At 39.0% G+C, this 14,707-nt stretch overlaps 1 protein-coding gene across 4 annotated transcripts in view; it reads right to left on the bottom strand.

Moving 5' to 3' along the window:
* Nucleotides 1-14,707, bottom strand: part of RASA3 (RAS p21 protein activator 3) — a 129,612-nt gene that overhangs the window by 83,769 nt on the left and 31,136 nt on the right. For all 4 annotated transcript variants that reach the window (XM_072933245.1, XM_072933249.1, XM_030279399.4 and 1 more), the window contains exon 2: nucleotides 8,056-8,173. In XM_072933245.1, the coding sequence (XP_072789346.1) occupies nucleotides 8,056-8,173 (118 nt within the window). The remainder of the gene's footprint in view (nucleotides 1-8,055; nucleotides 8,174-14,707) is intronic.

The following is a 14,707-nucleotide window of genomic DNA, read 5'->3' as shown; positions in this document are numbered from 1 at the left end:
CAGCTCTCAGGAGTCTGACAACATCCTCCAAAACAAATACTGGAACTAGCCCGGACAAAAACTCAGAAATCTTTCAAGAACCAAGTTCAGATTCAACTTACAGATTTTGAGTTGAACTTTCCTTGTAGCTGAATCAGCCCTAGACTCAAGAGTAATTTTAATCAAAGTGGAGGAGTGACAATGGAGGCCTCCTCCCCAACCCTGGCAGCATAGACTGCACATGAATGTGATCATAAGGAAAGGGCATGGCCAAGACCAGTGCTGTCATTATGTCAGTTTCTTCTGGACTTCAAACAAGTGATGGGATCTAATTGCTGAGATCAGAAACTTGCAAGGTCAGAAACAGTGGATCTCCCCTGAAAAATGCAATTCATCTCCTTCCAAGCTGAACATAACTGCATTTTCAAATCCAGCTTCTTCAGTAAGGACTACTAAGTTCAGAACAGCTCTGCTAATTTTGTTTTAGTTCTGCCATCACAGCAACAAGAAGAGTAGCAGCACAGGCATCAGCTAGTGTTTACTTATGAAACAGGGCTTGTTCTTAAGTCACTGTCTCTTGTTTTCCTGATGGAGTTAGAAATGGAGAAAGATCTGTACCATTTTTTAAAGCCTTGTGTACTCCAAGCTTTCAAGCACACAAGGGCCTGATTAGCCTTCTATTCCAGACACTCTCACTTCACACCCCTTTCTCATTTCTTTTTCAGTACATGCACATATCTTAATATGTCCTGAAAGTGGGAAGCCTGAGCTCAGCAGTCCTTTTTCTTTAGGAAGCACAGGGCTCTCTTACTGTACAGCTTTTGTACAGCCTCTATCACCAACATATACACTGATCAGTCTCTCCTCAGGACACTCTCCCTAGTATGCTTCCACAGCTCTCATGACAGAAAAGATACACACAAAAAATAAAGTCAGACAGATACATAAAACAATGCAACCTATTTGAACCTTTAGGCATACTCACTCCCCCCTCACCAAAAACTTGCTTGTTACGAATGCTCATGGCATGGGAGCAAAGTATGTCTACTTGGAACACCAAGAAAACAAAACTAAAAAAGAACCCTCTAGGTATTGTTTCACTCACAGCTGTCCAGCCCTCCCCATCTCAAGGTATCTGTTTTTTAATGTCTTCTAATGCATGTTTTGGCAGTGGATATTTCCAGGATGAGACGGGGAAGGAGAGGAGAAAGAAAAATTACTGTGCAAATCAAGTGGAATGAAAGCAAATAATGAAGAGAATCCTTACTTCAAACACAATAATACCCCCTAAAAAGGTTCAGAAATTGCTCACATTTACATATTTATCAAATTCCAGAAGCATACTTGCAACTTTATTCCATAGTTTCATATATCTACTGACATCATCACAATATTAACAGAGAGGAAGAGCTCTCATAAAACAAATGTTAATGTAAGAGCATTTCTCTAGTTTTAGGCTGTGTTACAAAACCTCATGCCTGTTTTTCAATACTTAGGATTCGCTAAAGCAGTTTTGTTTTTGTGTTGGCACCAGTACTTCAGTGGATGAAGTGAAAGAGTTGCATGATGAATAATAATGAAACCCCTCAAACCAGAATTCTTTGTGTATGTTTTTTTTTAACTGCTTTTGTGATTAAAAGTAAGGACTATTAACATGCCACAGACAACTCCACATCCTCTGACTATTTTAAAAGGTTTAGAAATACTGAATTCATCCTGCTGCCTGAACTGAACACCAGAGTTCACATCACCGTGTGAGCAGGAAGCAAAATCAGTCTGTACAAAGGAGCACACTTGTTTGTTTCTACTACTAAGCTTTTTCTACTACTTGGCTAATGCTTTTTATACTATGCTCTGCAGCATATGTAAGGGAGTGGGGTAGAAGAGAGAAGGTTTATTCAAAGCAGATACAGCAAGTCAAATAAAATCTGAACGCACTTCAGTCTCCTACTAGACACAAAACTAAAAGACAACAGGCAAGTAAGACAGGCTCTGTAAAAGCCGGAGTTGGTCAATGTCACAGTAGCTTTCTGATACAGCTTATTAGAAATTACTAATATTATATTCGAAGCACAGATTTGGCAGAAGACATGCAACAGGAAGTGTATGGCACAGGAGGCAAACATATCACTTATGCTCACTTTTGAGAGTGCTGGCTGCAAGTCTACCAGACACCCACTGAGCCTAAGTGAATTTTTTCTCATGTCACTGTGCAGAGACATTTGGATGAACAGTGCTTTGTTACACCCATAACCAGCCCTACTACACAGAGAAAAAAATTAAGCAGTGTGCATTTTCTCAATCATGTGCTCAGAAGAGACAGACAGACATATGAGCTATAGTTATCAACCTCACTTGACAGTTGCTGGTTTGGCTCAATGAGGCTTACAAGGATTATGATAAACTGAAGCAGCAGTCATTTGGCCCCTGGTCACCTCCCAAAATATTCTGTAAGATGACACACACAAACAGCAGAAGTCACAAACATTACAGCTCCATTTACTTTTTTTTTTTAATCACTCAAAGCAGCCTACAACACTAACAATTGTTACTCACATGGGTGGCTTTTCATATAGATAAACACTCTCATTCATAAACCCTGCCTTGAGTCTCAAGGTTCACTTTATTCTCCTTCTTCCATTAAGTCTTGCTTCCCTTACTGGCACTCTTCCCAGCACAGCCATGCAGTCCTTGGCTTTAATAATATCCCTGACCAGGCTGAAGTTGTACCCCTACCAATCTTAAGCCTTTCCCTTAGAGGCTTGGGGTGTTCCAGAACTGAAGTTAATTGTCATTAGGAATTCAAGCCACAGTTAGATGCTGTCACATGCAGAAGACAGTAGATCCTGGGAACTTGCAGGAGTGAAGCTGCAGAACACACCACAACATCCACCTCAAGGCCTCTCTGCTTAAGGCCTCTGGGCTGGGGAAAGCTGTTATTTCAAGGAGGTGAGCTGGCAATCTAAGAATGTAGAAACAGCTAATGGAGCTAACTCAGATACAACAGCTAATTTTGGCAACACTCCAACTAAGGGAAACAACTTTGTGTTTAAAATTTGAGACGTGGCCTGCATCCAAGATGTTATCAGAACATGAGAAGTTTAGCAACACAGTCATAAACTCCAAACACACAGGGAAAAAAGGATTTCAGCAAAGCTAGAATTAGAAAATAACATTTAATATGGCAGTAGAATAACTTAATGAAAGTTCTGAGAGCTACTGGCTGAATTTGTTACCTGATCTAATTCTGAAACAAAGCCAGAGAAACCACTTTTTAAAGAGAACATAGCCTTAACTATGAATTTACAGTACATTTCAATATAGTCACAAGCCATAAGCACACTGCAGACTTGTAGTTCTCATAGTTATGTTCACCAGAGACTAGCAAAAAAAAAAAAAAAAACTGGGGTGGGAAAGTGGGGCAAAGTGCCTATGGCTTCATTTGCTGTTTCATTCAGGCTTTGATCACTATGTTTAGCACGTGAAAAATTCCTCAGTGAAATAGTGGTGAACTAAATAATCACAGACTCAAGATGCTTGGCTCACCTCTCTAAAGCACACACTGTCAGACATTTGATTCTTAGAGTACGACAGATTTTGCCTTTATTCATATCCTTGAAACAAATTTAGAGTTGTCACATTCCTTCCATTCTTCACCTATGATTTGAGAAGCTGCCTTGATTTCCTGTTGCAGCTGACACTGCCCTTTAAGTGAATGGGCACATTTGATGCAAACTGCAAAGGCGAAGTTAGCCTTAACACCAACAATCCAACAAAGTTGGTCCTCAGGAAATATCTGCAGCTAGGAAACACTCCTGGATGGTGGAGCCTGTAGTAGGGAAAGCTTCTAATGCGGGAAGATAAGCGGTTTATTGAGCAAAGGGAATTAATAGGCAAAATTCTTGTCAGGCTGTTTACTTGCAGCTCAGAAGGAAAGAAAATTTGTAGAGCTCTGCATTTAAAAAAAACAGTCACTCTAACATGCTCCTTTAGGACATAAAATACATGAGTCCCTTCACATATATCTTTGCTAGGTTATATGGAATGCATCCAAATCTATTCAGTGTCTTTGTACACGATGGTAATATAAATATTGAATGACAAATACAAAACAGACGCATATTAAGTCCTGGCTCTAACTGACCTCTCCCTCGTATCTTATGACTTGCATGTGACCTTCTTAGAATTTAGTAAAAGCTTGTGCCAAGTTTACGAAAACAGTGCTGCTTGAAGAGTTCAAGATTCTCTCCCTGAGAACTTGGATTTCTTGGTCTGACCAATTCACATATTCACTATTCTTGCCCAAAGATCCTCAGAAAAACGGGATGATTCTAAACTACCCAGATCAATTTCACGTTGCTCTGTGGCTTTGTAGGAAGTCCTGCCCCAGTGGTAACCTACCCCTGACTTGTTTCAGTCAGACACTACTAAGTTTATCACAGCAGCCCCCAAAATCTTTCAGCACAAGGCAGCAGTGTCCAAAATCCAGTTTAACAGCAGCCAAGAAGCTGGATGGCAGGAATGATTTAAGTTCCATATTGTAATTTATGAGCCCCACCTGACTGCTGAACAGAGAAGGTAAGATTCACCATGCTGGCTCCTCTCAGTTTTTGAGACACAAATTTAGATAAAGGGTATCAAGCTCATAGATATTCTCTTCAGAGCACTGGTAAGGGCACTTGACTGGACAACAGGATGTGCTGGTTCAATTCTTTTGAGTTCTGAATGATTCGTGTATTGTTGATTTAAAAGGTTACTGCTCTCAGCTGTCTTCTCATGCCTCAGCCACAGACTAATAAAAAAAGAAAATACATTGCAAAAGATTAGGACAAAGCTCAGGGAGGCAACTTCTTACACTGTCCCAGCATAAAACAGGAGAGGATGAGTCAGAGTCTGAAGGTTCTATAACAGATATTCCAAGCAAGCCAGAATTGGACATTCATCCAAGTCCCTCTGGGAAGGAGAGATAACTGCTTCCTTTTTTCCATCTGCTAGTTCTATTTAAGCTTTATACCAGGAGCAGGCCTGCATGGAAAAATATGCATTTATGCAATGCCTAGTAGAAGTCTAAAGAAGCTCAAGTGAGAAACGAGTGGGGAGGGGAGAAAGAGTAATTCCCAACTACACAAGACATTGTATCAGCTTTTTCATGCAGGTAAAGAAAAAAAACATTCAGAAAAGCTGCCAAAGATGGGCTTCTCCAGGATAAATCTGAACAAGACGACATCATTCCAGAATCAGTAGTGCTAGGGCTGCATATGAAAGACCTCCTAATTCAGATTTTCATACAAAGCATCTTGTTTTCTACAGACTACATGAAAATAATTTTTTGAGCTTTTTGGAAGATGAGGGAGTTACCAGCATCAGTAAAAATACAAGTAATTCTTAAAACTTTATAGTAAGCCAGTCCTGTGCCAGACATGAAGTGACAGGAAGTAGAAAACAGGTATGAACAACAGACCAGAGACAGTGATCTCTCCTTCAAACTGTAGAGAATTGTGTCAAGCTGTGTCACCCAGCCACGCAGCATTTCAGGGAGGACTCAATTTAGTCAAGCATTGGCCCAGCTTCACATCCCTGTTCGCAAACATTGTGTATCGCTGCAGCAATACCTCAGAAAAATGGAGCAGCACAATTCATGATTACACTGGCAAGTGCCTGCCAAAGGAGCACCGTACACGAGAGCAGGAATTTCTCTGCTGCACAGGAATTACACGGCCCATAGGGCACATAAGCCTCACCTGCCCAATAACTCCATGGGATAAATCCATCTGTAAACAAGCATTAAATAATGGAATAGCATGACTGGCTCCTCATCCCAGAATCCCACAAAAACAATAGGCAAATGCAGTAGGGTCTGGTATCACTTGAAAAACATCTTCTGGAAATCTATGTATGCATTTGTTTTAAAAGATGTAAACACAGTCATGAAAGAAAGTAGCTGTTTGTCTCACAAAGTAAGAGCAATTCCTACCCACAGATTGGGAAGACATCCCAGGATTGCTACTCATGTATTCGGGATTTTTGTCTGCCTTTCTTTTATGGCCCAGGAAACAAAGACAGGGAAATACCTATAGGGCTAAATGCAAAACTGAGTTGCTATCAATGTCTGTAAGCGAATATTCAGAGACTGTAAAAGCAGCAAAGTTTTTAAAATTAGTATTTGAAAACAGAAGCTCACACAGGAAGAAGGGCAGGCTCCCACTGAAGACAGGAATTCACTAGTAAAAGAAAGAATGATGAAGGAGACCATCTTTAGTCAAGCCTTAGATCAAAGAAAATAGGTCCATAATGGGATTTTGAGAGGTCATCTGGTCCCACCACTGTTTCAAACCTGGAAGATCCTCATTATTTAGTTGAGACTGATCATACAGAACCTATTAAAAGCCATCAGCAATAAACACAAAAAACAACAAAATCTACTCCAGTGCTTCAGAACCTTTAGCAGAGATTTTTCTTCACAGTTAACCTGAGCCTCAACTTCTTTCTCCACTGCAATTTGAGTTCATAATTACTTGCAATAGCCATACTGGACAGATAGACCAGTTCCTCCCCTCTCAAAGTTTTGTTTTGGTAGAAGGGCTGTTTGGGGCCTTTTTTTTCTTTTGTTTAATTTTTTTATCTACATTTTTAAGTCTACTCTCATCTCTCTTCTCTAGGCTAAACAACTCAAATATTTTAATCTTTCCTCAGCACTTATATTTTCCAGACTTCTGATCATTGCTCAGTTCTCCCCTGAATTTGCTTCAATTAACAAAATGAACTTAGTCTTGTCAGGAAACTAGAAACTTTCCAATTTTGCACAGCCTCAGTGTACCTCTTCATCTTTATAAGACAATCTAAAAAAAGATGCAACTTTTCCCACTGAAGGAATTATACTTGTTGCTTATTTTTATTACCAAGAGTTTATTTTTTCAATAGAAAATGCTTGGATTAATTCAAGGAAATGACATCAACTATTCTCACATATCCTCACTTCCTATCTTCCATCTCCCTGTGAAGCACTAATGATCATCCAGAAAAAAAAAAAAATCCCAAAAGCAACAACGAAAAAAAGTATATAACTTACAAAATCACTTTAAAAAAAACCCAACAGGTTCAGGGATACTAGGTATAGGGATACTACATGTCAGGTGAGGAAGAAGGAGGCATACAGAGCAATGTTTGCTTTTTGTTTGTATACCAGAAATAAAAGAGCATTAGCATCATCACTCAAAAACACCAAGGCTTAAAGATGACAAAAATTAATGTGAAAGAACAATTAAGGAGACTTACAGGAATAAATCCCACTCACATTCCGGAATGTGTCAGGTACTTCTGAGTAGTTGGGAGTGAGGTCTAGAGATACTTCCTGAAGTACATTATTTCAATAATAAGACAAATAGCAAATTCCTAATATATAACTCAAATTGAGAAAAGGGTGAGAGTTATCTCTTAAAATAAGAGTCATGAACTTGATTGTTCCTTGCTGCTTCTTTCCTCTCCACTCAAACAAAAACCTTGCTTACCAGAATGTACATATATGCCCAGCCTAGTTCCCTTCATTTTTTATGTCTAAGGATTTCCAGAGGAAAGCATTTTAACTTTAGCTACATGCTTCTTTTCTTTCATTCTACATTTGACCTCTGCAGTCTCATAGGAAGTGTCCAAGATAATCAAATAGGCATCTTATGTTCAAACCTCTCCTTTCAGTTACAGCCTCGTGACAGGAAAAAAATAAAATTCTTAACTCCCTAGGGCAGCCAGACCAATGCAAAATTCTAAGCCGAGAAAGATGCAAAATGGAGTTAAGTGAACCTTTTCTAAACTGAGATTTTAAAAGCTTAAGGAAGTACAAAGAAAGAAGAACTGGTTGGGGAAAAAATTAATATGGATGCCTTGGCAAAGGCATTTTCCCCTTTAATACTGGTAGGTATCATGACATTACTGTTTTTACCACCAGTGTTTTTAAACCTGGAGGAAGAATCCTATTCATCCTCTCTTCTTCCATCAAGAAAGTATCTTTGGAATATTAAACAAACCTAGTAAGCAGATAATGAGAAGAGTTAACAGAACATTTTTATATGTATGTGTTACCATAATGACTTCTCCACTATTTTGGTCCTGAAAACCTCCTCCTGGTCCAGGTTTACAGTACAGTAGCAATCCCTCATCTTGTTTGGCCCCGGATATGTAGGAAGATTTTTGGCTTCACCTAAAGACAAGAAAAAAAAAAACCATATTAAAATATTTTCCATAAATTAGTCATCTGTCAACTAATGCACTGACAGCAACATGGCTAAAGCAAAGTATTGTATTTTCCTTCTCAAATGTGAAGTCTCCATCAAACTTTGCAGCAGTTTCCTGTTTTCAATGCAGCAGGTCCTGACAGTCACCAGGTTTAGAGCTCAGCTAAGAACTCAACTGTCTGTTGCATCCTATTTATTTACATGTATTTGGCTGCAGACTATCTCCTTCCATACAATGTTTAGGTTTTGATCAATGTTCCCCTAAGATACCAAGAACACCACACAACATAGCAACCAAGCTTTTCAATACAGCCCACTGATTTTATCCTAAAACCATTAGCAGAACACACCAAATGAGCTGTGCAGATCACAGCTCCACCACTCAACAGGGATGTGGAGACCGGAACAGTCACTTCAGTTACAGCCAACAGCCTTAGATCACAGGCTGGACTTCAAAGCACTCTGACAAGATAATTAGCACTTGTGAAGCTGCCTAAGGTCCTTACACAAAGGTACCATGCAAGTCATGAATAGTCTTCACAATAAACATTTGTTTCAAAACTACAGCAACAAGTAAGTACTATAATTAACAACAACAAAAAGGACAGGACTGAGGAACCCAGAGTAACCAAGAGACTACCAAACCCAAGCATATGAAACATGAACTTAACCACAGTTTTCCCCTCCACATATTCATTAACAACCAAAGCCAAGCACCAAACTTCCTTGGCTGACTAATCGAAATCAGAACTCTGCAACAGGAAACTGGACAATGCCCCTCATAATTTTGCTAAAATATGTATCACTATATGAATGAGTTATTTAATTCTAGAGACAAAAATCAGACCTACATGTATGTCTGCAATGCTCATGGTCTTACTTACTGTCACTCTTCCAGTAGCTGGAGATTATTAGCACATAGCATGGGCACTAGGTCATTCTGTCCTGGTAAAAATATAGTGAGTAAATCTAAAACTGCACAGGCCAAGGAACACAGGCTTGTTTGTCAGTACCAAGGAAAACTCTAAATGATGGGAACAAATGTAACTTTCTATCCAATCGCTGCAGCTCAGCTGAAGTGCACCTTCCTAGACACATTGTTTCCCAGTCTCTGGCTCCCAAATAGCTTCGTACTAGTGACAGAACCACCTCATTTTTTTCAACCCTATCTTCAGTAAAGACATATTTGTCCCACGTCAATGTGATGCACGAGCCTGTAAATACTGAAGATGCATAGCAAGTAAATGCTGAGCCAACCTGCAACCTCAGCTATTAAGGAAAGGCACAAAATGACACAGGATTCCATGTTTTCCTGCCTATGATCTCTTTCTGCACACTATTCACACACTTTTGCTAACTGACCCATGGCATGCCCTTGGAAACATCACACAACCACACTTCTCAAAAATGGCTTGTATATGGGTGACTGGATGTGCATGTTTTCTGAAGCTAACCACGGACCATATACAGAGGCACTAAAAAGGGACTTGAAACTGTTGTTTCAGACAGTAATGCTTTACTTCAGAGCTCTTCTAAATAAGTTTGTTCTCTCAACTCAGCTGATACAACTCGATAGCTTCTTCCCACTTCCTTCAGAGCTGTGAGACACTGGATTAAAAAAAGCTGTCTCCACTGTAATTTGAAGGTGTGGCTGGAACATCTGTTGGCACACTCAGTGTGGTGTTAAACTAAGCTGAAGTGCTAGCAATAGTTCAACTGCAGCAGCTCTAGACAAAAATATACTGAGGATTATTGATGGCTTGCTCAGTCTGCATTAAAGTCTATCTTGCCATACTAAACCTCCAAGTTTTATTCTCGTTAGTCTGAGTTCAAGTTCAAATCAAATGCACTACTGTCACACAGACTGAGGCCTCCAAGAGGCCTTCTTCTCTCCCCCCAAGCAATCAAATTCCTATTAATTTTTCTCCATTACAGTCACATGAGACCAGCCTCTTTCCTGGATAACTGGGTACGGTTCCCCAGAGAGACAGCGTCAACAGGAAGCATTTCAATAGCAGACTGATAAGGAAGTCTTCCTCCAGGGCTGGCGCACAGTTCTCACGGTTCTTCCAAGAGAAAGACACACAATATTCAAGCTCAAAATCAAACCAAACAGTAACACAGCTTCCCTTTTTATTCACTCTTCCACTTCCTATTTCAAGATTAATGCATCACATGAAAGCAAATCTCTACTTTCCACCTTGATTTCCTTTTTTTTTTGATGCGCACAATATTCACTTAAGTACTTAAAGGTAATAGTTATGTCAAGTACTCTAAGAACCACATTTTGAAAACTCAGTTCTCTTCTTTCTTAAAAGACTTACTGTAAGAAAGCCCACAATACTGAAATCTAAATGCAGTGTAAAAGAAGACACCATTTAGCATCACTGGAAAATGGCTGCCTGCATAGTCTGTACAGCAAATTAAAGGTCACCACCATCACAAAGCTGGAAAGTGCAGAGAAGAAAGATAGAGAGAGAAGACATTGTACAGTAATTTCTTTCTTCAAAATGAAAACGACCTTGGAAAACCATGGAGACCAGAACAAAGAATTAATTGACCAACCCAATATATTAATCATGTCACTGACTTGAGTAGCTTACAAAAGAAAATACTGTTTCCTCCCAACACCAGCAGCAGCCAATGGCTGTTTAGATTCCTACAGCACTGAGCAGTTGAGAAAGAAAAATGTATCAAGCTTTCAAGCACAGCTAAAGACTCAGCTCTCTAGCCAGACATTAAGTCAACAAACACACTCTGTTAGAGCTTCAGTTGCTCTTTAGATTCCTCCAAGACAAAAGAAAAATTTGATCAGTATTCTTTTGTATTTGCTACCAATAAAATGGAAAAAAAAAAAAACCCTTAAGGCATGATACAGTGATGCACCATTTCCATTTTCTCAAAAAACAGAGCTGATGAGATCATTTATTTTGGGCAAGAATTTAATTACTTGACCTATGTAGAAGAGACATCTTCATCAATTGCATCTTCACAAGCCAACTCCAATTTTTTTTTCCCTCCCTTCTTCATATATGTGAACCACCTGTACACTGGAGAACTTGGAGAGGGTTTCCAGAAGAAAGGTGCCTTTAAAACCTTCAATTTTCTACTTCCACTAAGAAGAAATTGAATGTTTCTTATGATGTCTAAGACCCTGACAATTTAGACTACACAAACACTCTGTTTTGGAGCATAAGGCTTCCATTTGAAGCCACAAGAGCAGAATAATCTGTTCAAGTTTGCAATAGCTTTTCCCTCTATCCCTGCACCTCCAATGTACATGGGTCCTAATTTAACTGCACGCCAAACTCAATTTAGCACTAAGTACTTAAACCTAGCAAAGCTGATTTCAGCTGCGGAAAAGTTAACATCAGGTATTTTAGACATGCCTTAAAAAAAGACTGTACAATTCTGAATATGTCACTGGCTTGCTATCTTCTCTCCATTCTCCTCAGACTTACTACAAGGTTGCTACAGTTCAGAAATAAACTACCACAGCAGCACACATAGTTTAGCTTGAGCCAGGCTCAGGGAATGAAACAAGCTGGAAAAAGATGAAGGAAAAACTCGAAATTGTATTCATCTTCCTTGTTCTTTCCAATGTTGCATATTCCTGCTCTGCTAAAACATTGGCAATAAAAGGAAAGCAAGTAAAAAGATCTCTCCTACACATATGGCAAGGAAGGACACTGGAAGCATAACTGATAAAAACTAAAAAAAAATCTGAAAATGCTTCTAGGAATAAACAAATATATGCATACATGTCCTTAGGGTTTTTCCACTTGAATTTTTTTGAAGCATCTAGTATTTTAAATTGAATTTAGATACTTGCCATTGTGTCATCTTTGTTTCTGATATATTTCCCCAGATGCAACTTTCTGAAAAGCAAAGACAACATGACAGCTACATATTATATCTACCTTTTGCAACAAATTCCCCGCTCTTGTGCTGCCAAATATTGGGTCATCAGCACACATCTGCCAATCTGAATGCATTAAGAAAGACTTTATAATGCATTAACAGATTTAGCTTGCTGTTTTCTAGCAGCAACATATTTGACCATGATGGCATGAGAGAACCATTTCTTAAACTGTTTTAGAAAACAAACAAAAAGCAGAAACCTACCTCCAAAAACTAAATCCAATAAAAGTAGCTGAGCTTTCAATGCCAGAGCATTTGACTTCAGGGAGAATGCTGAAAGACTTAAGTACAGAAGAAAAACACCTAAAATCTGAAAAGGGCATCGTATCCAAACCCACAATAATCCACTCTGTTTTTGCTATATTCAGGAAAACACTCTTCAAAGAAGCTTGCAGGGAAGCATTTCAAGAACAAAAGCAGAGCAGCAATGTACGTCAAGAATGAAAAGCTCCTCCTGTTCTCATTTAAGCTCTCTATCTCAATAGAAATGCTGGAAATCTTGCAAAATTATCTCAAGCACTCCTTTCAAGTTTTCTTTCTTCTGAAAAAGCATTATTGCTTGAACATCCACAGATCAAGCAAAAACAGAAAAGGGAAAATGCATGTACACCCAGACCTCTGATTACCACAATTTATGCTAAAAAGCTACTCATGCACAAAATTCTGCATATATGTAAAATATCAAGATGACAGCAAGTTTCTAATTAATACTTAATTTTATTTGAAACAGAAATATAATACCACTCAATGTTGACTAACACGCACAGGAATACCTAGAACTTCATGCCTATACATTAAATTTTAACTGAACAGAAACAATTGCATTTATGTTGAATGCAGGGAAAGCAGTTCATTTTCTTGCACATAAAGGAGATCATCTTTTTTGCAGATGAGATGGGGACTGGGGAGGGATATGCCTGCAAGAGCTCAGGAAGAATATATTGAGAAAATCCCTTTTAGTATTGAAACAGTCACAAATGAAAAACTTCCATCCACATAAGAAACCAATTTTGTTACTGAACAGCTAATGTGATAATTATATGTCATTAATGTAATGTTTGAAAGCAGAATAGATGGTTACATTTGTATATTATTCCTGTATGTAGATATACTGTGTGTACCTCTCAGAAAATAGAGTTTGAATTAATTTTTGTCAGTCCAAATAGAAAATAGCAATAAAATAAAATCAATTTTAAAAGTGAAGTTCCAAGAACCAGTGTACCCAGCATGCAACTATGGAGCAGTGTAAGTAGCTTAGTGCTCCTTTGTACTTCTGTAGTAAAATCAAAACAATGAACACTTTCTAAGCAATTCATGCCAAGTGTCAAAAATGTTCTTTTCTCTCCACATCCATGTATAATTCTCAAAGCCTAAAAATAAGGAAAATGCATGAAAATCAGGTATCTAAAAAGGAAATTGATATATCAAAAATAATTATTTCTTTTAAAACTGATGTGGCTAGTAATGCTGCTTGTCCAGCAATCTCTTTGCCTTGACCACTAGCATTTATGTTCACACACATACATACAACTTTCCTCTCATGGAGGGACAGATTGCATTAGATTTCTAAACCAGGCCAAAAATAGCCATCTGTGAAGAGATTTTGATGATCTGGAAAATGAGATTTTTAGATGACCTGTTCTTAATCTAAAAGCCCTTGCCTACCAGCCTCTTTCCACGTGAAATGGTCATCACGTTATCAGGGAAGGCACTTTCTCAAACAAACACAACTGAAGACCTGGGCATTAGCAACACCCCCCGAGTAGCTCCATCCCACAGCCTCAACACCCCAGCGATGCTTCAGCAGCAGCCACCAAGGGAAGCACACTACATTAATTATCATTTTTTAGACAAGAGTATCCTGTGGAAACCCTCTTGGCTTCAGGGAAAGAGCATCAACCCCAAACCTTCTGACATGAAACTGAAGACCAGCACCAGCTGATATCTCTATTCACAGCCTAGTGACAGGAACATTTGCTATCTGTTAAAATCCCACCTGTATTATCCAACAGTACACCCAGTGCCATAGTACTATACTACCTCCTTTCCCCTCACATAATTAAACTTCTCCTATACCAGTTAGGAACCTTCCTACAGATCCTTCTCTGATCTGGAGCCTGTTCTGGCACAGCAAACAGGCCTTTCTATCCACTGTAACAATTGCTAAGCCTAATCAGACACAGCCTGCATGGTGAACAGACTCGGACCTATCACTCAGAATGGCAAGTAGCCAAATTCCCCTTTTCCTATACATATGTGATCAGACATTCCATTTCTCCTTTTGCAGCCCTGAAATTCCAAAAAACTGTTCACATATCTTGCTTTGTTTTTCTGGGTGGAACAGAAGCAGCTGAGGATATTTTCACTGGATAGCAATGAGAAGCTGCAGGCTGACAGTCTTACTTTTCTCATAAGAATAATGAACAGAGAGAAGGCTCAAAAGATCTTGTCATGATCTTAAGTACTTAAGTGCTTACAGCACCAGGGCTGTTAATCAAATCCCAGGACTGAGAGGAAAGACGCCTATAAAGCTAGTTTCATGAGAGCTGCTTGCAAAATTAGGATTTTAGTCTGTACAA

This window comes from Taeniopygia guttata, chromosome 1 (assembly GCF_048771995.1).
Source record: "Taeniopygia guttata chromosome 1, bTaeGut7.mat, whole genome shotgun sequence".
Lineage (NCBI taxonomy): Eukaryota > Metazoa > Chordata > Aves > Passeriformes > Estrildidae > Taeniopygia > Taeniopygia guttata.
The sequence above is the reverse complement of the archived record's forward strand: the minus strand, read 5'-3'. Positions and strand labels throughout refer to the sequence as shown.